General features: G+C 42.8%; 1 protein-coding gene across 1 annotated transcript in view; it reads right to left on the bottom strand.

The window, feature by feature from the left end:
- Positions 1 to 25115, bottom strand: part of ZNF407 (zinc finger protein 407) — a 380727-nt gene that overhangs the window by 336714 nt on the left and 18898 nt on the right. The window contains exon 2 of the mRNA XM_081951166.1: positions 9390 to 14154. Within this exon, the coding sequence (XP_081807292.1) occupies positions 9390 to 14088 (4699 nt within the window). The 5' untranslated portion in view covers positions 14089 to 14154. The remainder of the gene's footprint in view (positions 1 to 9389; positions 14155 to 25115) is intronic.

The raw sequence follows: 25115 nt of genomic DNA on the forward strand, positions 1-25115 counted from the left end.
CACATTAACTTGATTTTAAATGCAATTAATACATATAGTCAAGGAAGACTAATGGACTACATTCTGCACTTAACCTGGTGGACATTTTCAAATGGCACAAGTGACCAGTGCAAACCTATTTTGCATTGTAAACGACTAAATAAATCTTAATGGATTAAGAATGATCAGCTATCAACACACAAGGGAAATTAAGTGCTGAAATGCCTACATTGATTATTTTAAATTATTAGCCTTACTCTGTTCTTGAATTTGTATGCTTTTAGTGAGCTTTAACACATTTACAAGACTTATTGACTATAATTACAAGAGAATTCAAGTAATGGACACATCAATTATAAGCAACATGTCCTGACCAGACAGTTGCATAAAGAATTCTAAAGAGACCTCCATTAGCATCTTCTCTGTAGTTTTATTCCATTTTATCTGCCTTAAGAGGGCATATTAAGGGCTCATAAAAACACGTGAACAAGTTGGTGCTTCCTAAAAACCCAACAGTTGCAAAATCAAATTGTTTCCTGAAAATGTTTCCTATGCACAAATCTAGCAATAGCAGCCATTTAAAACAGCCAGAATTCCAAAATAAGAGTTTGCAAGAATACTTTAGTTTGAGTAAAGATCCCTGACGACAATATTCCGCACCTGAATCTTAAGAAAATTGCCCAACCACTATTTCATCTTCTTGGAAAAAAGGAATCATTTCAGGATAGCACCAAGGATATTAATATTTTTGCAACACCCTGAAATCTCTTTTATCTTTCCATTTTCTTCCTAGAAACTGCACCAAAGTTTCAACTACTGCATGAATTTAAACCAGAGCTTCTATAATAACCCATTATTTAAAAGTACAGTAAAATAAACCTTACAGTTTTAATGAAAATATGTTCATTGAAATGTGAATTTATTATTCAAATCCACTCATAAATTTAACCAGAGAGACACCACTTGTCTAAGCAGAGCCCAGTGATTTAGAAAAGCTGTCTATTTAAAATAAAGAATGTATGGCAGGTTTATAGAAACACAGCAGTGAATTTTTACATAAATTTAGAACTGCAGCTTATGCATTTTCGGCAAAAGTGTTGTTTTAAAATTTTCCACTTAATAGAAAACATAAAAAGAGAATGGAAAATGTGGAAGCGCATAGGGTCTAAATGATCTGATCCAAATATCACAGGTACTGCATTACCATTAACAATGCTTTCTAAAATGATGGCCAACTCCAAATATCATGATAATCATATGCAGTTGTATCCCAAAATCAGCATACTTCACAAATAAAATAATAATACACCAAATACCCATCATTCAACCACTAAATATAATTTGTTGATTCTGTATCCAAGAGGCAGGAAAACTTCCTAAAGTAGTAAGTTAAGGTCATCTTCTGGTCAGTATTCTACCAGTCTGGCAACTGCTTAATATGCTGGGGAGTTATTTTAACCCAGTTAAAAAATTAATAAAAAGCTGTATTGTAATCTTATCTCTCTGCACCTGAGTTCAAGGAATTCAAAAGGACTCATTCAGGCTTAGATGGAACAAACTAGGGTCAAAAAAATTCTCAAAAAGAGATAAATATATATCTCTAATAGAACCCTAGGAAGCAAAAATAAATAAACAAACAGAAAAGATGCCTGAACTGATATAGAGAAATTTTCAAAGATAGATCCTAACTTGTAGAATACCTCCTATGCACACCCATTTTTCTCAAGCATTTTAGTACTGCATAGGCCAGGGGTGTCCAAACTTGGGAACTTTTAAGACTTGTGGACTTCAACTCCCAGAATTCCCCAGCCTGCATAGCTGGCTGGGGAATTCTGAGAGTTGAAGTCCACAAGTCTTAAAGTTCCCAAGTTTGGACACCCCTGGCATAGGGACTCAAATACAGGTAGTCCTTGACTTACGATCACAATTGAGCCCAGAATTTCTGTTGCTGAGACATTTGTTAAGTGAGTTTTGCCCCATTTTATGACATATTTTGCCATAGTTGACAAGTGAATCTGTTTTCCATTTGACTGTGCTTGCTAGACAGTAACAACAGGTGATAACATTGCCCTGGGACACTGCAACCGTCATAAATATGAGTCCGTTGCCAAACATTTAAATTTGGATCATGTGACCATGATCATAACACACAATGACATGGATTTACTTTTGAAAGACCAAGCTTAAGATAAACACAGAGCAAGGAAGGAAGGAAGGAAGGAAGGAAGGAAGGAAGGAAGGAAGGAAGGAAGGAAGGAAGGAAGGAAGGAAGGAAGGAAGGAAGGAAGGAAGGAAGGAAAAACAGAAAAAAAGAAAAGCAGAAAGAAAATAAGGGGGGGAGAGGGATCAGAAAGCTACTTGCTGAGGTGTTTTCCTCGTGTGTTGTCCTAATGTTTCCCAACTTGGTGTGATTTTGTTTTCCTTTTTCTAATTCTTAGTCTTGGAGTCAGTGTTTGGGCAACTGCCTGAAGAAATCCTGTTAGTTTTCTCGGCAACGTTTTCAGAAGTGACTTACCACTGCTAACTTTCTAGGGATGAGAGAGAGTGATTGATCCAAGTCATCTAGTTGGCTTTGCACCTAAGGTGGGACTAGAATTCATGCCCTCCCAGTTTCAAACTGGTAGCTTTTACATTGAACTAGCTCTCTTGGTGTGAGTCCATAGAGTTGATCATTGCCAGAAATGGTGGCTCCAGAAATGAATCATCCCCAAATTTCTTGGTGATCAATACCTTCAGAACTCAGTTACCCATCTTGGTTTCATTTTATTTGTGCTTTCTTTAAACTCCAGTCCTCTCATTTAGCTTAATATCTTTATGGGTCCAATAAATAATCTCAGATTGGGATTTATACAAACTCAATTAGTGGAAGACTAGCTAGAGCCATACCAATATGGTATCAACAGAAGCATCAGCAAAGCTAAAATTTGTTGTTATATGTGTTCATAGATAAAGGAAAAGGGCGTTGGTACTTACCCGATACGCCTCTTCTCATAGTGGGGGAGGAGTATCCAGGATGGGTTGACCTTGTCCTCTCATTGATTGAGCTGAGTCAGACAAGATCTTTGGGCCACGCCCTGGTCACCAGGTACCACCCAGTTATCAGCGAAGAACCTTATCTGACTCGCTGTGTCATCCACTCCAGATTTTATCTTAGTTTCAACCTTTATTTCTTCAACAGAACAGCTGAACCATCAACCATAACGCTCATGTTACATAACCATATCAGGGAGGGGCTGGGTACTCCTCCCCCACTATGAGAAGAGGCATATCAGGTAAGTACCAATGCCCTTTCTCCATAGTGAGGGGAGGAGTATCCAGGATGGGGCGTACCAAAGCTTATACGTCCCTAGGGAGGGTTACCCATGTTAAGAGCTCACACAAACTTTATGCCTGGTGAGGTGTCACCTCCGCCCTGTGCACAGCCTACAACACCCTATGCCCGAATGAAGCCTCTGCAGAGGCAAAGGAGTTCAGTTTGTAGTTCCTCACAAACGGTGAGGGGGAAGACCGCATAGCTGCCCTACAGATCTCAGTCAATGAGGTCTTGGTGGCCCAGGCCCTTGAGGTGGCCGCGCTTCGTGTGGAATGCGCTGTAATACAGCTCGGTGTTTGCAGACCCAGTGCCTGGTAGGCGGTAACAATACAGGTTTTTAACTACCTGCCTATGGTGGTGGATGTCACCTTGTTCCCCAGGGATCCTGGCTGGAAAGAGACAAACAGGGCTTCAGACTTCTTGTTTGGCCAGGTTCTTTTGAAGTAAATCCTCAGAGCCCTCCTTATGTCTAGGGTGGGCCACTTCCTCTCTAACGGGTGAGAGGGGTCCGGGCAGAAATTGGGCAATATCAATTCCTGCGAGCGATGGAAGCAGGAGCACACCTTAGAGATGAAGCAGGGATCCAACCTTAGTACCACCCTGTCCTAGTGGAACACGCAGAGATCCTCCCTGGCCGACAGAGCCTGTAGTTCGGATATCTGCCTGGCTGAGGTGATGGCCACCAGAAAGGCCACTTTAAGAGTCAAAAACTTAAGAGACACAGTTAGCAAGGATTCAAAAGGAGGGCCTGTCAGAGCATCCAACACCTTATGCAAGTCCCAGGAGGGGTACCTGTGTACCGTAGGTGGCTTAAGATTGGATGCCCCCTTGAGGAATCGCCTAACCATGGGGTGGTGAGTCAAGGTCTGTGACCTACCCCACAGAAGTACCGATGAGATGACCGAGATCTGTCTCCTAATCGTGTTGGGAGCTAACCCTCTGTCCAGGCCCACCTGAAGAAAGTCCAGAACCTGCAGGATTGTGGCTCGAACCGGCTCGTGGCCCCTGGAGCTGCACCATGTTGAAAAGGCATGCCATGTAGCACCGTAAATGCACTCCGTGGAAGGTGTGCGAGCCGCCTGAATAGTCTGTATCACCCTGGGGGAGAAGTGGCCTTCCCTCAGGATGCTCCGCTCAAGTGCCAAGCGTTCAACTGAAGCCACTGAGGGTCTGAGTGCTTCAGCGATCCCTGGCTGAGGGAGATCTTCTCCTGGGGGATCCTCCAGGGCCTGCCCACCGAGAGAGATTAGAGATCGGCAAACTAAGGCCTCCTGGGCAAGTGTTGGGCAATCACCACCACCTCCACCCTCTCCCACAGGATTTTCTGGGGCAATCAGGGGTAATGGTGGATAGGCATAGAGGAGCCCCTGAGGCCATGGACATCAGAGAGTGTCCACCCCATCCGCCCCCCCGTGTCTGATACCTGGAATAAAACCTCAGGAGCTGGGCATTGAGATGGGTGGCGAATAGGTCGACCTCCGGGCATCCAAAGTGCCTTGCCATTTCTCGAATATCGCCAGCTGCAGCATCCACTCTAAATTGTCCACCTTGGTCCGGCTGAGCCAGTCGGCTCTGATGTTGTCCACCCCTGCTATATGTTCCGCAGTCAATGACAGAAGGTTCCTTTCGCCCCACTGCCCCAGTCGTTTGGCCTCCTTCATGAGGGCCTTCGATCTAGTTCCCCCCCCCCCTGTCTGTCTATATGAGCCTTGGTGGTGATGTTGTCTGTGAGGACTAAGATGTGGCTGCCTCTGACAAGGTGACAAAATTAAAGGAAGGCCCGGCGGACCGCCCTGAGCTCCAACCACTTTATGTTGTGAGTCAATTCCGCCTGGTTCCATTGTCCTTGCACCATCTGAGCCCGCAGATGGGTGCCCCATCCGAACAGGCTTGTGTCCGTTACCGTCATCCTGTCTGTCGTTCTGAAGAGCTTGCCCTTGGAGATTGCCGGGGATGTCCACCAAGTCAGTGAGCGGGATACTTCTGTGGGCAGAAGAACCTTAGTCTGGGAGCAGCTCATGTGCCTTCGCTGGAGGGCAAAAGGAATCATTGGAGGTCTCTGGTGTGGAACCAAGCCCAAGGGACAATGCCAATGGCAGACACTATGGTGCCAAGCAGCTTGGACAGTGTGGCTAGGGATACCCTACGCCCCCTGGCTACCTGAGTGGCTAGCTGCTTAAGAGAGAGCTGTCTTTCTGATGACAGAGAAACCGTGCCTGCCTCTGTATCTATCAGGGCTCGTAGGTGGACCAGACTAGTGGAGGGGTGAAGGTGGCTTTTGGCCAGGTTTACCAAAAACCTGTGGTCTCTCAGGATTGCCATAGTAGTGTCTAGATCCCATAGCGCACCCTTGGAGGACAACTGCAACAACAGGTCATCTAAATAACATTGAATTCGAACAGGAACCTGCCTCAGGTGAGCTGCCAATGCCGCCATTACCTTCATGAAAACTCAAGGGGCAGACGACAACCCGAAAGGCAGGGCTCGATACTGGAAGTGGTGCCCTAGGTAGCAGAACCTGAGATGTTTACGGTGTTCCGGGGCTATAGGTATATGCAGGTAGGCCTCTGTGAGGTCTATGGAGGTGAGAAAATCTCCCTGCCTAATTCCTTCCAGGATGGAATGCAGTGAATGCATCTTAAATCTCCAATAGCGGATGAAACGGTTCAGGCGTTTCAAGTCAAGAATCGCTCTCCAGCTGCCTGAGGCCTTAGGAATTACAAAGAGAATAGAGTAATACCCCTGGCCTTGCTGCTCTAGAGGCACTGCCTGGATGGCCCTGATGTCCAACAGGTGTTGGATGGCCTCCTGCATCAGCAACCTCTGGGTCGGGTTGCTTGAGACAGGGCAGCTCCAAAAGGAACTCAGGGGGTTGGAGAGGAACTCAAGTGAGAGACCATACCAAATGGTGTTCTGGACCCACTTGTCGGAGGAGGTTAAGTCCCAGCGGTCAGCTAAGTACGGCAAGTGCCCCCAATGGGAGGTGAGCTAGGTCTAGGTCTAGTTCTTGGGGGAGGAGTGCCCGCCCGCCCCCCTCGAAAGGGCCTCTTTTGCTGCCTGCCCCTCTGCTGTCTATCTGGGTATCTCTGCCTGGATGAAAAACCTCCCTAGTACTGCCTGAGGCCCAAGTACCCAAACTCCAACCCCCTGAAGGAATCTTGACCCCGGAAGGAGGACCTGAAATCCTGCCCCCGGGAGTTAGGGCGTCTAGGGTATGGTGCCGCCCTGAAGTTGGACTTCTTGTGAACGGTGGGGAGCACCTTCCGCTTGTCCTTGTTCTCTACCAGGAATGGGTCGATGGCTGCTCCAAAGAAGGATTCTCCCATGAAGGGGGCCGATGCCAGGCACCATGTGTGGCGTACTTCCGCTTGCCACTGCTTCAGCCTAATCAGCCTGCGAGATGCCACAGATGAGGTGATCGCCCTGGAGACAAACCTGAGGAGAATTGGGTGGCGGCCCCCAGCTTGTTGATGTCTTGGTGGGCCCTGCCATCTGAAATGGGAATTCGCTGCTGCAGGTCTTGCAGCCACAGCAGAGAAGACCGGTTGAAGGAGGAGGTGGTGGTGGCTGCTCTCACTGTCCAGGCCGCTGCTTGATGCGTCCTCTGTAAAGTGAGGTCAGCTTTTTTGTCTTCTGCCTTCAGGGCATCCTCTGGTTCCTCTGGCATGTTAGTAGGCATATGCAGGGCTGTGACAGGCTCATCGATGGTGGCTATGTCCCTGTCCACGTTGAAGAAGATCTTGTCCGTGGAAGTGGGCATGGGGCCTGCCATGGGAGAAGCTCATTGCCGCTTGATCATGTCTAGGAAAGACTTGGCTGTGGGCACCGTGTGTGCCTCGATGGCCTGCTCCTCAAAAATGTTTTCTGCTGAAAACCCCTGGGCTTGTACCGGGGCTTCTGTTGGCCTGTTGCCAAGCTTGGCAGATGTCTTGGCCTTGAACAGAAGGGATTTGTACAAAGAGAGCTGGAACAATCCAGAGAAGGTAGGTTTGGGAGGAGCATGCCTTTGTCCTCAGAGAATCTATCCTCTCTAATTTCACCCTCTTTGGAATCCGAATCGCTGTACCCCTGGGAAGAGGCAGGTGATTCTGGAAAATGTTCCTCCTGAGTCTCTAGCCCTTCCGAGACCCTAGGCACAGGGGCTGCCTGGGCCTGCATCTGTGGCTGCTGAAAGGTTGCTGCCATGCACTACTGGAAGGCCCACATCATCATATCCTGGAAGTTGGGAATCCTAGATGTGGTGGTATTTCCGCCCCTGTGCCAGCAGGTGTGGACGGAAACGGCTGTGGCGAGGTCCGCTGCTGTGGGGCGTGGGGGTGATTGCCATCCTTGTGCAGCCCCCCAGATGCCCGAAGTATCAAAGGGAATCCTCACCTGTGGAGGGTGGGGGTCCCCCTCTGCAGTCCTGCCAGGAGAAAGAATCCCTGGAAATCCTTCCCCAGATTCCTGGCCAGGGGTACCCTCTTGCTGCTAGTCTTGTAGCAAATGCGCTCCAAGACTCAGTGCCTCCGCCTTTCGTATTTGGAGCCAGGCTTTGGGGGCTTGGAGCTGCAGCCTGCCTCTTTGGCCCCCTTTGAGGAGACATGCTTTCTCTTTGCCTTTGCCCTGGCTCCTCCTCTTCCCTTAGCAACCTCTGTAGCAGTCTCTGACCTGTTTAGCTGCTCCTCTGCTCCTCCGGTGGGGCTGCTGGCTGCTGGGTTGGAGTCTTGAGTCTTGCCGGTATCCTCTGTGCTGCTGGGTGCTGTCATCTTGGATCACATGGTTCCAAAATGGCCACAAGCTCCAAATTCAAAAAGTTCCTCTCTCTGGGAACACATGGAAGTGGCTTGTGCCTTTGGGGCTGCCGCACAGCTTCCACTGCCGCTGGAGAGCTCTCTCTCTCGCTTCCTCCACTCTCTTCCGAGCTTTGCGAGCTCCTGTGGGCCGCTATCTCTCTCCGGTACTCGCAGACAGGCGCGGGCGCTCCGCTGTATTTAAAAACGCAGCGGTTCGTCGCTTGACCCCCTGGGGGAGCGGCAGAACGCTCCAGCACCAGTTGAGCCTCTCCGATGTGACTGCCTTCCTGGGACTTCCAGGGGAGCGTCTCCTCTCCCGCAGTCTCGATTAGTGCCCTAGGTCTCTCTTTATGACTTGGGCTGCGCGTTGCCCTGAAGGGCTTGCTGCTCATGCTCTCTGTCTCCCTTCCCGGCCAGGGAATCAGCCAAGAGCCAGTTACTCACTCAGGCAGGGAGGCAGCGAATGCAATCCAGTTAACAGTGAGTTCAATCCTTTCTTTACAATTTTCCAGGAGCTTGGGATGATCACAGCCGCCCGTTAAGGGGCTGAGTCAATAACTGGGTGGTACCTGGTGACCAGGGCGTGGCCCAAAGAGCTTATCTGACTCAGCCCAATCAATGAGAGGACAAAGTCAACCCATCCTGGATACTCCTCCCCTCACTATGGAGAACATTTAATCTGTCTGTTTGGGTAGATTTAATTATGCAACTGTATTTGTGTATCTTCTATTTGTACAGGGACTTAGTTGAATGTCTCATTTCATCAATAGCTCTTGCCTGGAGCTTGCTCCTCTTTTAAAATATGCTATAAGAAACCTTGGCACCTAATCTTTGGTAGAAATGGAGTGAAAAAAGCCGGAAAAAGGGAAATGAAACTTCAGATCAATGCCACATATATACATGCATACATGCATGAAAAAGTTGCCAAGCAATTCCACATTGTACAAACAGAAGAGATCCATTGTTTCAAAGGAAAATAACCTATGAAACCACAAATTATTCACTTAATGAATTACGATGAAATTAATGAATTATAGGTTTATCTGGAATATAATCTTTAAAATGTATATTAACAAAAGAGATGCTATTGAAAACTTCTAAGAAAATTAATCTTTCTGTTCTTTGGCTTCTAAAAACTATTCCTCAAAGCTAACATCTCAATTTTTAATCAATGAACGTGGAAATCATATATTGTCAGAATAGAGTATTAGAAGGACTGATTTACAAATTTCAAAAGAGGAAGAGGGAAAAGGGGAGGGAGGGAAAAATCTTAATTCAATTTCAGCCACAAAACGCTAACTGCACAATTTGTCAATACGTACCTGTATGAGTACGGATATGAGCTAGGAAAGCCATTGAATTGCTACTTCTGCATATCTTCCCACAATATTTGCAAATATTGCCTTTATTTTCTTCTCGCTCTCGGACAATTTGTTCAGTATCTTCAACAATATACTTATTGACTTCCCGGAGCAGTTCTTCATGTTGTTCTTTTATGTGAAGGAATAAATTTTGTTCAGAATCAAAAGGTTCTGTGCATTTCACACATTTAAAGGTGGCACCCCCTTCCGGCAACTCTTCAACACTTGCTTGTTCATTTCTCATATGGCCAGCACTAGCCAGATGCTGATGAAGGCTGCTCTCGGTGTAGAACGATTTCCCACATAGCAAGCAATGGAAATGCTTCTCCTTTGATGGATGCTTCATGGCTATGTGAACATTTAGTCCACTTAAACCATCTGCTAAAAAACCACAGTCATCACAACAAATTCGTGGAGATTCTCTCACAGGATGGCCTTCTACCTTCTTCTTTTTTCCATCATTCCGTGGGCAATCCACTTTTACAGCTCTATCCCAACCTTTTTGCTTATTCGGGTTCTGGCCATCAACTGGGTGATCAATTTGTTCAGAACCATCTTCATGGTTTATTTTCACTATTGAAGAATCAAATTGACCACAGTTTTGCATCCCTGTTCCATCTACTATTTTGCCATCAACACTGTTTAAAGCATCCACAGCTGTATCATTTTTGTCCATGACTTCAGCTACTGAACTATCTGAACCCCAAATATTATTCAAAGATACTCCTGTTTCCTGCTGGGCATCTATCAAGGTATCCTCTTCTTCCACTGTAGGACATCGCTTAGTGTTCATTTGTTGCTGTAAAATTTGGGTGTTTTTTAAACTTTCAGTACTTTCACTGATGCTTTCCTGTTCCAGTGCACTACCAGTGTCTGAAACTAATGATAAATGGGTTTCATCTGCTTTTACTTCTTCAGTAGCTACTTCTGAACTTCCATATCTTTTTTCAGAATCATCCTGCAGTTCGTTCTCGTTTTTCATTAAGTCTGAACTTGGAGAACTTTCATCAAAAGCCATGTTTTCATCTCCAGGTTGTGCTGTCAAATGAATGTTTGATTTTGCTATTTCTTGATTTTGATGCGGAACACAATCAATTGTTACCCTAAGTTCAACCATCTCATTGAGTTTAAGACCTCCATTCTGATCATTTTCTTCGCCACTTGTATTTTCTCTGCCTTGATCAGTTCCATCTTCACATTCAGCATCTACAGCCTCAAGAATGTAATCTTTAGAAACCTTTGAAGCAACACTATCTTCTAATGCCAGATAGGTAGATGACTTGTTCACTTTATGCATGACCTGATTGTCCGGGCTTTCCTCTTCAATATTACTATTGGACTTTGTTTCATCTAATGAAATCTGGAGATCTTCTGCATTTTGTGGCTCCTCTTCACAAACAATAGTAGTTTCTTTGGCAATATTTGCTACGTCTGCCTCCTCTCCAGAAGAAGCACCTATATACAACTGTCTTTTAATTTTATGCTTTTCTGTTGCTGCATGTCTAATCATCTCTCGGCGAGTAACAGCGTAATAGTCACAGGCCATGCAGTAGTATTCAAATTCTTTAGTGTGCTTGCGTTTTATATGTACTTCCAAGGAAGAAAAAGAATGTGCAATGAAGTTACAATGAGCACACTTGTTATCATTTGCAGTTGCTAGTCTCGTTTGAACCTGCACATTTTTATCTTGGGTAATGTTACTCGATTCTGCAATTTTACGTTGTGTTTCAGAAAAGTTTCTACCTCTATCTATTTTGGGAAGGTGAATCATATTTTTGACATTTAATTGGTTGGTACTGTCCTGTTCATCTGGCTTGTTTTCCAAAATAGATTGGTCCATCTCTGAAGACTGATCATTAGAAACTATGAATTCTTTTGAAAGGCTTCCAGGATTGTCTGTTTTCTTCACGTTGGCTTCAATATGATCATTTTCTGGGCAAACAATAAACTCAACATTTTTCTCTCCACTGGCTTCCAAGCGACTTTTATGCTTCTTTGTAGCACAATGACGTTCCATATCACCTTTAGTTACAGTATAGTAATTGCATACTTTGCATAAATAGCTGTACTGGTGGCTATGCTTGCGGCGAATGTGAACGGTCAAGTTTGTTACACTAGACGCCAATAGGCCACAATGAGGACATGTCCGGGAAATCGTCCCTTTGGGTCTACCTTTCTTTTGCAGACTGCCAAGAATCAACTCACTATCTTTAATCATTTCATTTGATGGGTACAACTCTTTATTTATCGATGCCTTCTGCAGAGAAGGGAAGGGTGCATGTATGCTCTCATTTTCTAATATGGTCTTTAAACTTCCACAAATAGAGCCTTCAGTGCCTTTTTTACCATCTGTTCCACCTACACATATCTTTTCAATACATTCCTCAAATCGTAAGCCAATGTTATTTTTTTTGGCGTTTTCAAGATGTTTACTTCGCTTGATGTGTTTTTCCATTCCTTCTTTGCTTAACGAATAAAGGTTACATGCTTTGCAAAGGAAATGGTATTCCTGAGCATGGCGAAGTTTTATGTGCCTCGTAAGCACAGAAGACGACCTTGTTTTATAAAAACATTTTTTACACTGAAATTGACTTCTGCTCAGAGCAGACTCCTTGAACTCAGTACCAGGTTGTAAAACTGAGGGCTTGAGGTCTTCCTGTTGTGCTTTCAATTCTACAACCTTGGGAAGTTCACCTGAAGGGTAAGGTGCTGAATGCACAGCCAGATCACTCTTAAGCGACTGAATGGTTTTTCCTTGAGTCAATAAATCACTATGATGCTCAGTTGCATTATGAGCTGCTACTTCTTCTTCGGTTAGAAAATATTTGCAGCAAGCAGAACAAGAGAAAGTCATGCTATGCTCATCGGACATGTGTTTCCCAAGGCTTGTGTCATTTGGGGCAAGAAATGAACATTTAGGGCAATTTATCTTGCAATTGTCTATATGATTATTCTTTTGACGACATTCCAGGTCGTTGCTGTCAGAGGAATATCCATATATTTGACAATGGACTCTAAATTCACCTTGAGTTTTACCAGCATCCAATTTCAGGCTTTCTTTATTTGACAAGGTAGATCCACCATGGTTACCAGGATCTAGAGTCCTCTGCTCATCAAGTTCCGTTTCTGATGTAGTCTTGTGCTCCAGTATATTTTTTTCATCTTGATGTAATGCTGGTGTTTTGGGGGTATCTGTGTAGAAATCCTTGCCATTGCCTTCACTTTGTAAAACTTTGACCTGTGATAAATCACTCTGATGCAACCCTTCCTGAATGCTATGCTTCGCTCTAAAATCAAGCTTGCTTTTTTTACCAATACCTAAAAGATTGTATCTTCTTTTAATCTGCTGATTTAGTCTGAAAGAAGTACTTTGCCTGAAAGTCATTCCTCGTGATAGGATTCTTCTTTTTTTGTGGAAAATACCTAATACGCCTGTGGCCTTTAAGTTGCTAACTGTGACTTGACTTCTTTTAGCAGATTTCAATAAACATGGATTGCATTCTGAAGACACTGAAATATCTGGTTTTTCAGATAGAAATTCACAATTTCCATCCACTTTCCACAATAAGGCCTCTTCCTTAGTAATACATTCTGTTGTTTCAGTGGATGGTATAATCTCAGCTAAATCTTGACAGTTTTCTTTCAGGTTTTCTGTCTTATTACTTGAAATTGTTAAATGATCCAAAAGCTCATCTCTTATTTTTTGTTGATTAGATGCCAATTTCATTCTGACATTCTTTTCTTTGATTGGAAACCGTTGTTTTTTACAATAGGATTTTTTTGTTAGCATCTTTACAAATCCACCACGGGCAGCCAGATTTTGTCGTCTGAGGTGTGTCTTGCCAAGAAAATGAGCTTGTAAGAGAGCTTCCTTAAAAGTCTGAAAACCACAGAGATCACAAAAATAGGTAAGTTGGCCAGAGATCTTCTTGACGTGCGCTTGCAAAGATGAAGTATGCTCTGATTGAGAAGTACAATGCAAAGTCCCTTTTTCTTTTGATTGCTTAAGGTGATGTTCCTGAATATGGTTCTCTAAATCAAGAGCAGAGGAAAAAATCTCCTTACAGGTATTGCATTTTGAAACATTCTTAATACTACTCATTGTATTATTAATGTCAGTTGTATCATCTAAGTTAGATGATTTGCTTTCTGGAAGTAATGTTTCATTCTCTTGAGAACGTTTACTTTCCATAAGTGTTATCTGTACAGTATTATCTTCAGGTACAAATTCATGCTGAATGCATGAAGAATTTGATGAAAATGAACATCTACTTGGAGATGTGTATATAGCCACTTTTCCTACTGATTTATTTGTCCCATCGACAGAATATTCATATGATGTAGAATCAGAAGGGTTTATTTCATTCTCTTTTGCAGGTTTTGTACCAACCAGCTTTAATCTTTTTGAAACAGGTTCATTTTCAATTATAGTTGTTTCATTAAGTTCCTGATCGGTTGTTTGGGATAATGGTCGTTTAGCTAAGCCATTTTCTTCTGGGTTTTTCAATGGATTTTTCTGTTCCTTCATCAAAAGCATTTTTGAGTTAGAAAGAGATTCATTGGGAGTTTTTTCTGCTAAAATAGTTTTAGCGCTCTCTTGTAGTAACTCATTTTCTATGTTTTCATCACATTCATAATTCTGATTTTTTTCAACATTCATCCTTAATGAAGATAATGTAGAGTATAATTCCAATAAAATGAATTAGTACATCTGTTCTAGGAATATCTAAAAAGAGAAAAAACAGAAAGTATAAATTAGCTTCTATGTACAAAGCATGTTTTACAAACATGTTTTATTACAATCCAATTCATAACTTGCCGAATATGTGCTATTACTTTTTACATTTTCAAGGACATATTCCGTTATTGATTTTGGTAAATATTTTCTTACATAGGACAGTATATTTTGACATCTAAACAAAAATAGTTAGGACATCAGTAAAAAGTCATTGAAACAAAAATAACTTTTCGTGTCTCTAAAAACAAAATTTTGCAAAAACTTACAACAAAGCAGACAGACTTTACTTAATTCCAGCACTTCTGAATAAAATTATATAATTTAAGTGGAACCAATCCATAGAAGTCATATCCAAGGTTGCAATGAAAATAATATGTCCATTTTGGGAATTCAAATGTAAAAGATGTGACCTTTGTTTTTGATAGCTTGACATAATATTCTAAGAAAGCATTGCACTTATTTAAAGGGCAACTAGAATATAAAGAACAAATATTAGTTCCCCAATTAAAAGTTTTATAACTAAACAACTGACTTTAAACTGACTTTTATGTTACGAAGCCATGATTTACTCAAGACAATGAAATATAGCTAAACAATCCAGCACCAAATCCTAAAGATGGCATACGTTCAAATAAAACTAATTCTTCTCACAAGTTAAGCTTGGCTCTGGGATTCTGGGACTCATGAATACATCCATTCTGTTGTTGCTGCTGCTTGTATTCTTTTCTTGGCAACAACACAGAATGATTTGTCGGTGTCTTCTTCTGAATTGTTTATTGTACAACCTGTATAATTCTATGTGGTTTGGAAGCTGTTTTATTGCAAGTAGCAATATCAAAAATAGACTTGTTCAGACTGCCCCACTATACTAGGCCTATCCAAATCATCTGTCAAGGTGAAGGTGACTCTAAAGGCCACGGACGAATTCAAAGAATTATAACTTTGTCAGAGTTTCAAGAACAAGATCCAGCAGAGGTGGTATTCAGCCGGTTCACACCAGCTCGCACAAACCGGTAGTGAAAACTTGGGCTGGGTCGCCAAACCGGTAGTGACCTCTGGCTGGCCACGCCCCTGAACTGGGTCACCCAGTGGCCACTCGCCTTCTGAGGTCGGGTCATGCATCCAGCCTGTGATGGGAGATGTGCCGCTTCTGGGGGCGATGCAGCCACTGCACTGGGGCTGAGAGGGGCGGCAGCAGCTCATCTTTCTCCAGTTGGGCGGGGAAAAAAGGAGAGGGACTTCACAAACAAAAGAGAATTGTCTCTTTTGGCACTAGAGCCAAATACAAAAGAAACTGGTGGCAAGAAAATAGGCGGGGTAGGAATATGGGAAGAGCAATTTTCTCATCGTTTTAACTCCATAGCAACATCCTTCCAGCTACTCCTTTCTCTGCTCAGCGGCAACACTTTTTTTTTTAAGGTTAATTCCCCTTCTTCCCGGGAGAGAGAAGAGCAGGGGCAGGGAGAGAAAAAGAAGGCAGCATGGAATGAGGATGAGATGAGGGTGGTGGGAGCATGGGTCATTTTAGTCCTGGCCAGTTGCTGCTTCCTTGGGCCCCCTCAACTTTTCAGTCCTAGAAAGCAGCTGAAAAATGCCCTCCTCCTGTTTTGCAGCCATGCACCATTTTCTGTCCTTGCCTCCTTCTCATTTTTACTTGGTTTTCACTCCCAACCTGAAAGGAGGTTCAAGCAAAAGGGGGAGAGAGGAATAAGGAGCCAGGAGTGGGAATGGAAGGGAAGAATAAGAACGAGGAGGCATCACAGCTCAGCGAAGGCTCGGAAGCCAGAACCCAGAGCGTGCTTTTCCCCTTTTCTCTTCTGGTACTTTCATTTCCAAAGCCACCCCCTCCACTCTCCCTAAAAATGGAGCTCTTGGTCAAAAGCGGGTGGGTTGAACCCCTCTCACCCCAGAGCTGGGCCAGTAACAGCTGGAGGGAAAGAAAGGGAGGGCTGTGAGTTTTTTCACAGCTCAGAAGGCGAGAAGCCCCGCCAAGCTCTTAGGTGCCCTGCTCGCCACAGCCTCAGCGTGAACTGAAAGCAAGATTTAAAGGAAACAAAGTTGAGTTAGTTAGTTTGTAAGGAAAACAAGTACTATCAAGGTTCAGTGCAAGACGTACTTGTATTCCAAACTAATGAGTCTTAATATGTGATTAAAATGGGTAGTACTTCCATTTAAAGAAGAAAAGCATAGCTCAGACTATTGCTATGATTTTTTGCTCCTATATTCTGTTGTTTAGGTATAATTTTTGTTAACATAGAAATTTTACTTACAGCCTATTAAACAACTGAGCTAGCTGCCTGTCACGATGTTAAAAAGTTTGCTAGACATGAACTGACTGAAAACTGACACTGAAGAGTTAAACTGAGAAAGATTTATTGCGCAGGTCATAAAAAGTTATCTGAAAGTGTTTTATTGCGCATGTCTTCACACATTCCAGAGCTTTCCTTCTGATCTTTGTCCGACTGCCAGGAAACTGGGAGACGGAGCTTTTATTATCAAAATGTAACAATTAGTTAACTTCTGTTTTATTTACTTTTATTATTTTCGTATTAAAGTTTGTTTATTAATTAGAATATACTTCTCAAAGACTTTTATTTTCTTTTCTTAACATCTTAATGATATGCTGCTGGGAATCAGCCCGGTCCATAGACCTCATTTTTCTCCAGGGTGTTTTTCCCCTGACACTGCCTGCCTACAATAATGCGTATTTATTCAAAGTAAATCCCACTGAAAGAGTGTAGCCTTACAGCCGAGTAAGCATGCATAGGCTTTAGGTAGTTGAGAGATAGGGTATTGATTAGTATCAGGTGTAATAGAGAGAAATGTGAAATTCTGTAACAAGATACTCTGTGCCCAGACCGTGTGTGTGTGTGTGTGTGTGTGTGTGTGTGTAAGGGAGAGAGAGGGAGGGAGGGAGGGAGGGAGGGGAAGAGAGAGAGAGAGAAGAGGAAGGAAACACCACAAACCCTGCCACTAGACGTAGCTTCATAAGACACTTTGAAGCAGCACAGCAATTTAGGGCTGGAAGGCATCTCGGAAGTAATCTAGTCCAACCCCCTGCAGCAGCAAGAAACCTTACATTGTCTGGATTATATTGGTGCCTCTAACAGAGTGGAAAATTGCCAGAAAGGAGAAGGAGTTTACTAGGACAAGGCTGCCATACAGAGGAAGGCAAACATAGTCCTTGACTTATGACCACAATTGAGCCCAAAATTTTGGTTGCTAAGCAAGAGCGTTGTTAAATGAGTTTCACTACATTTTACTCAATCCATGACATCTCCTAGCTCTGACAGTCATGTTCAAGCTAGGAAAGAACATCTGAAGGTATGTGTAATATTCTAATGTACAGAAGGTATGGTTAAATGTGTGGCAGAAAGTGGACTCTGGGTGTGTTTTTCCAAATCCAGTAAGTGGGGTTGAATTTGTATAGTTTTATAAGAGCTGTGTGTGTGTGTGTGTGTGTGTGTGTGTGTGTGTGTGTGTACATACACATATAGTATATATAGTAAATAATGTATCTTTTTGTGTGGCTAAACACACTATGCTATGTAATATGTATGTATACACATGGCAAATATACAGAGGATTAAAAGGTATATTTTGGATGTAAGTAGTAAATAAATAGACAGGGAAATTGTATCTTGTTGAGACCTTTGAGGTGAGGAGAGTCCAGGCACCCTAACCCTAGACATGAGTGATGTCACATGACCAACCAGCTATAGTCACCCACTCACATGACCACCAAGCCATGCCCACCAATTAAACCACTCCCACAGAACTGGTAGTAAAAAAAATTGAATCCCACCACTGAGATCCAGAGATGTTTCCCTGTTGAGTAAAGGAATATATTCCTTATACCTTCCCATAGAAACGAATGCCCAATTTTTTTCTTTGAAACCTCCAGCAATGGAGCACCCACAATTCAGGGAAGAAAGTTATTTCATTAATTAATTGGTCTCAGTAAGGAGTGTTCATCTGTTCCTTCTTGTCCTGCCCTCAGGTGCTTTGGAGAATAAGTCAACCACATCAGCTCTGTGCTGCCCCTCAAATCTGGAAGACAGCTACCATGTCACCCCAATCCTTCTCTTTGTTTGCCTAGACATGCCTAGTTCCTTTAACTGTTCATCATATGGTTTAGTCTCCAGATCTCTTGTCATCTTTGTTGCTCTTCTCTGCACACTTTCTACGATCTCAGTATTTATTTATTTATTGGTATCGTGGGGACCAGAACTGGACACAGTATTCCAAGTGTTTACTCAGTAGTACAGTATAAAGTGGTACTATCACTTTCATAATCTTGAAAGTAATAATCATCCCTTCACTGATGCAGTCTAGGATTCCATTGTAAGGGGGGGGGGGTTGGGAGGGCAAACAGGGGAACCCCCCCCCCACAAGCCCAATCTCTCTCTCTCACTCCCCCCTGGGAATCTGTTTTTTCACTCCACACACTTTCTCCGCCTTTCTCCCATGGAGCTCAGGAGCCAGCCAGGGGGCGAGCTGGGCAGGTCCGTTCGCAACAGGGAAAAGGTTACCATGCTGCAATCTGTGCCCACTACCTCCGCCGGCTCAGGGCAGTGGACTCAGCTTCATCCCATATGAGCTGAGGCTACAGGGAGCTCCCTGCATGTTGCAGAGGGTGGCCAGCCTTCGCCCACACAATAAAGCAACCCCCACCACTAAGGGTGAAGGGGAACAACCCAACAAGCAAAGGATGTGCCGGCAAACCACCCACCTGCCTCCTCTGTCCCAGCCTGGGCTCTCTGGTCTCTGCCAAGACTGGCTTCTTTCCCACCCTCCTGCAGCATCTGTCTGCACCCAGAGACACCGGAGTTTGCTCTTGACCTCAGGCAACAGTTCCACCTCTTCCCCTCCTCAAGCCCAGCAAGGAAGCCCACTCCTCCCGCCAGATCCACCCAAGGAAAGAGAGAGAGAACTGGGCCCAACTGATCTGCTCTCTCCGAGCTAGAAGCAGTTAAGGGCAGAGACCGCAACACTCCCCGGTGCGAGTGAGAAAATAAAGCTCCTTTTCTCAGGCGGTGTGGGGTACAGTTTAAGGCTAACCCAGAAGGGGTGGCAGCCTGGTGCTTGCTGCTTCTTCTGGCACGGGGAGAGGGACCTCAGCCAAGTCGGGCTCTCTCTCTCCTTCCTTGGGTGGATCTGGTGGGAGGAGCGGGCTTCCTTGCCGGACCTGAGGTGGGGAGGAGGTAGAGTTGTTGCCTGAGGATGAGAGCAACCCCCGGCTGCCTCAGGTTAAGGTGGAATCCCTTGGCCTCCCTCTCTCAGTCTCCTTGTGCTGGGAGAATCCTTCTCCGGGCAGGGGTGAAGAAGAGCCACCGCCCTCCCCACTGTGGCTCCTGCCAAGCGCTCTCTCTTCTCTCTCCCCTTTGGCTCCCCACACTTGTTTACCTGTCTCAGAGAGCTCGGGCTATGCCTCCCTCCAACCCGGCCGCCCTCCTTGCCAGCATCGCTCCTCAGCGAACTCTTCCATTCTTGGCTGTTGTGAAGCACAACCCAATGCACAAACTGGAAGTCGGTTTCCCAAACTTCCGGTTTGTGCGTTGGGTTGTTTTTCACCCTCCTTAGGCTTCAGGGAAGTGCCTGGAGGGCAAAAAATGGCCGAAAATGAAAGCGAAGTCAGCTGACCAGCGCGCACATGGCTCCACATGCATCTGTGGTACGTGTGCTATAGGTTCGCCATCATGACTATAGGCAAAGCATTTCCTTCATCCACTAATTGAGTCACTTTACGAAAAAAAGGCCATCAAGTTTGTTTGACATGATCTGTTTTTAACAAACCCATGCTGGCTTCTATTAATCACCTTGTTCGTTTCTAGGTGTTCACAAACCTGCTACTTGATTATTCTTTTCTAGGATTTTCCCAGGTATTTATATCAAGCTGATTGGTCTGTTGCTTCCTGATTCCATTCCCCCCTCCTTTTTGAAAATTAGAACTACATCAGCTCTTTTCCAGTGCTCTGACACTTCCACTGTGCTCCAAGATTTTGTTTAATAGTTTCAAGATAAAATAGGCCAGCTCCTTCAGGACCCTGGGATATAATCTTAATAAATATGCTAGTTTTACATTATATGTCCATGGAAATAATCTGTCAATATTCAGCAACAGCAAAGAATGTATTTTAGACTTTAATTAATACAGACATGGCCTACATCTCCTTCATTACAAGTAATGACCAGTGATACGAAAAGCAGCAAGTGATATTTACAGCCTCAAAGATATGATCTCCTCTTTGACATAAGTTAAAACTACTGGCAGCTCAAAAATGTGGAGCTTGAAAATGATTATCCTTTCATCAGGAACAAGGCACTTCAACATGGAAAAGTTCTCCCTCATATTTCTGTACTTCTGCCCTCTGCCTCATAATAAGAAATGGCATGATATTTGCAGTCCTAAATTATCGAATTGCATAGGATTATGTAATGCTTAGAGATCATCTTGTGTCCCCTTAGAAAAAGCTCCACATTTGTTGCTAGAAGATTACTGCGATCTTCATTCTAGAACCTTCCTTCTTGAGGACTAAGCATTCACCAAAAAAAGACAACAAAAATCTAAATAGTTATGCTATTTACATTGGTGAAAATGGAAAGATAGATGATACAGTAAAAAAAATAAGGAAATGGAAAGAAGATACACATTTAATACATATACAGATTTTAAAATTTCAAGGTTTCAAGGTTTTGATTACGATCTTTAAAGTGCTCCATGGCTCAGGACCTAGTTACCTCCGGGACCGTATTCTGCCCCATACATCCCTACGACCTATTCGCTCGCACAGAGAGGGACTTCTCCAGGTGCCGTCCACTAGACAATGTCATGGGGCGGCGCCTAGGAGCAGAGCCTTCTCTGTGGCGGGCCCAGCCCTGTGGAATGACCTCCCCCCGGATATTAGGACCACTACAGACCTCCGCTCCTTCCGTGTTAAGCTCAAGACCCACCTTTTTCAAATATCTGGCCTGGCCCAACCATAACTTCGTTACGCTCCTGAGGGGTTTTTAATTCAGCAATTTTATTTAGGGGATTTTAAACTGTGTTTTAACTGTGTTTTTAGCTGTGTTTATTGTCTTTCACTTGCAGGTCTACTCTCCTCCATGCACAAATGTAATTGTCCTTGTTTTTTCGTATGTATGTGTGTCCTATGTGTATTTTATCTTTTTGACTGTACGCCGCCCCGAGTCCTTCGGGAGAGGGTTGCGGCTAATCAAATAAAATTTGATTTGATTGATTTGATTTGATTTGATAAAAAAAATATTTCTAAATAAAGTAAATTCTTTAATTTTCTCATAGGGGCACATGTTCTGGAGCTTAACTTGCTGTCTCCCACAAAGGGAATGCCCTCTTTACTAGTAATGCTCCATTCCAGCACTAAGCCAGCTTTAAAAAACTTTGACTTCCTTTCTGCAGACTTCGTTTAGGTTGGTGAAGTGCTGGACAATGAAGCATTCAGCAACTGAAGTGCAACACTACTGCTTCATATGTGCACATATGAAGGATGTGACAATGTCAGAGATTTCAAGTAGTCCTCGACTTACAACCACAATGGAGCCCCAAATTTCTGTGGCTAAGCAAGACAGTTGTTAAGTGAGTTTTGCCCCATTTTGCAACCTTTCTTGCCACAGTTGTTAAGTGAATCACTGCAGCTGATAAATTAATAGAACAGTTCTCAAGTGAATCCAGCTTCCCCATGGACTTCGCTTGTCAGAAGATCGCAAACGATGATCACCTGGCCACTGGACATTGCAACTATCCTAAATACATTCCAGTCGCCAAGTATTCAAATTTTGATCACATGACCAAGGGGATGCTGCAACGGTCCTGTGAAAAATGATCGCAAGGCACTTTTTTCTAGCGCCATTCTTAACTTTGAGCGTTCATTAAATGAAGTCGAGGCCTACCTGTAGTCTATAATGCTATCACTACCACATATGTGCACAGGGACAATAGATCAAGCTCACAACCGCATCACTGCAAATCAGTGAACTGCCTTCTCACACAAGCACTATTGCCCCTTGGTCCATAAAGCAGTTGCAGCATAGAAAGGTAGCTGGGGGCTTAGCAGCCCTTTTGGTTATTTCTGCAAAAGTGCGATGTCACAATAGCCTCAAGAAAAATATGAAATATTTCACACTAATAATAAATCTAAAGGTGTTTTTTTTTTAAGTATAACCACACAAAGTGGTAGTTTACCAGTGTAAAAAAAGTATTCTGATGACACCTGGTGGCCACTTTACACAAGGAGAGACACACTGAAATGCTGCTTATCAACCAAGTGTTGGAATTCAAACAGTGAATTACAAGATTTTGGCTTTTGTTGCATTTCGGGCTATTTTTGCATTGATTATGCCTCTCCATAAATATATACTTTCTACTTTCATTAATTGTTTAATATATTTCCAAAATATCAAACGCTTACTATAAGCATTTAAAGATCCACAGTAAGTTTCACATGTTCACTTGAGCTCCAATATATAATGAGACGGAAAGATTCGGCACAACTTTAGCTAACATACAACTTTAGTGCCACTAAAAGCAGATATGAGATATCCCATATAGCTGTCATTTTTTAAAAAAAGTTGCTTTATTATCAGTGTAATGAGATACACCTATTACAATCAAAGATCTAATAATGAATTTTCTTTACAGCTGGAGAGAAATATCAAACCAGAACAGGTTGTATAAATTCTTCTTGATATTTATTGCTAAATGTAATTTTTATCTATTAAAAATTGACATGAAATATTAAACAAATGAAAGGAATTTATCTCCTTAGCCTAATTTAATTTAAATGGTCTATTCACAAAATGAAGAAAAGTTCTGCACATGTGTTATTATATCCCTGCTATAGTTTTTTCATTACAAACCATATTGTTTCTAAGATTTTATAACTCAGTTATAAAATTTCCACTCCAGGCCAAGTACAGATACACTTGTCATGTAATGTATTTTTTTAATCCTATTGCAGAATGAAAAGAGTCCTAGAAATGCTGGGATGCTAAGGTACTCTTTGGAAAGTATGTTTTAACTGAACTTAATAAGAGTTGCTTCTTTGTTGCATATAGTTCAGGTCATGTTGTTAAAGGTAAAATTAAGAGTCATCAGTCCTCTCCGTTGGCAAATAGCACAGTCTAAATATGTTTCATAATAGAGATAAAGATCAGCAGAATACATCTCAGGCCAAGGAAAATAATGTTTCATATCTAGAACTGAAATAAAATTTTAGTAATTATAACTTTAGTCCTGAACATAGATTCACACCACCAACCTACAGTATAGCAATCTACTCTGACCTGGAAATTTCTCTCCCACACCTCAGCACATCTTAAGTCCAGTAATTTGAAAAATCATGGCTCTATTTGTCTAAATATCCTATAGCCAGGGCTGGATTTTCCTATAGGCTAACTAGGCTTCAGCCTATGGCCTCAAGATCAAGAGGGGCCTTTTATCTGCTTTGTACAGTTCTTGTACAGTTCTTTTAACTACATTTTAACCTCCTCCATGTCAATTGTCAACTGTACATATTTAATTTAATTTTATTGTATCCTGTTATATTTTGTATGAACTGTACACCGCCCCGAGTCCCTTGCGGGAGAGGGGGCGGTCTAGAAGCATTAAATATTATTATTATTATTATATTATTTTTATTTATTATCCGTGCCACATTTTTTATAAAGGTTAGTACCAATTACAACATGTTTCATTTAATATATTGATATATATCACAGTAATGGTGTATTTTATTATATCTCATGTAATTTACAAACTTAAAAATGGGAGATGAAATGGCCCCATAAGTGGAATAGCCTAGGGCCTCTTTTCATTTAAATCCGGCCCTGCCTATAGCCAATGAAACCAGCTACAGACAACAGTTTACATAGTTCATAGTTACCCATAAAGCCCTTAACAGCACAGGTCCTAACTACTTGGATCTATGTTGCCCAAATGTTTTTCCCTGTCTTGAAAAATCAGCTACAGCCGCATCAATTCAGCAATATTATCTTTCAGGACCCAAGAAGCAGGCATTCTCGGTGATGTCCTGTGAGATGATATTCTCCCCCAAATATCTGTACTGCTCTCATCTTTTGATTCTGCCTTCTGGTCAGCTACCTTATTTTTCCATGTACGTACGTACGTATGTTTTCTTTTAATTTTAAATTGCCCCAAATTACTGTGGAATGGGTGGGCTCAAAATTGAGTGAATGAATGAATATTATCCAAAATGAGATACTATTTTATGATGATCATTAAGCAAGTCACAACAATCATTAAACAAATCACATGGTCATAAGTCTGAATCTAGTTTATTTAACAGGTGTCTTTTTCCCCAGAAAATGGCTACCAAAAAAAAATGCAAAATGAGGTCATGTCACCACAGGACACTGCAACAGAACATAAATGCAACCAGTTGACAAGCACCCAAAATGAGATCACCTGACTGTAGGAGCGATGGTAACAGTCATAACTTTGAGTTACTTTAAGTAACTTTTTCCGAGGCCATTTACTACGTCAAACAGTCTTTAAATGACTCGATGTAAGTAGAGGACTGTTTTTATGTTTGCACACATACATACATACACTCACATATTTCATGAAAGAAAACAAGGCAGTTGGATGATCTGGTGAGTTTTTTTACATGAAGTTAGTAAGCTGAACCTAAGTTAACTCCGCTATCCGGAAGACAACATCAACTGAGAAAACGGGGATGTATTTAACTTACCAGTAAAGAAGAACTAATGGAGAGTAATAGGCCAGTTTGGAATGAGCTATTTCAATTCATCAAAGCCAGGAAAGGGATCATTAAACACAGCAGTGCAAACGTATCAAATTACAAGAAAGATGACAAGTGAAGTTAGAATAAAAAAAATGTCACTTTTGTATACTGCTACTGTGTGCCCTTTGATTCATCATCAGGAAAGCAAGGTTAAAGGACAAACTG

Source organism: Natrix helvetica (genome assembly GCF_964273705.1).
Source record: "Natrix helvetica genome assembly, chromosome: 4".
Lineage (NCBI taxonomy): Eukaryota > Metazoa > Chordata > Lepidosauria > Squamata > Natricidae > Natrix > Natrix helvetica.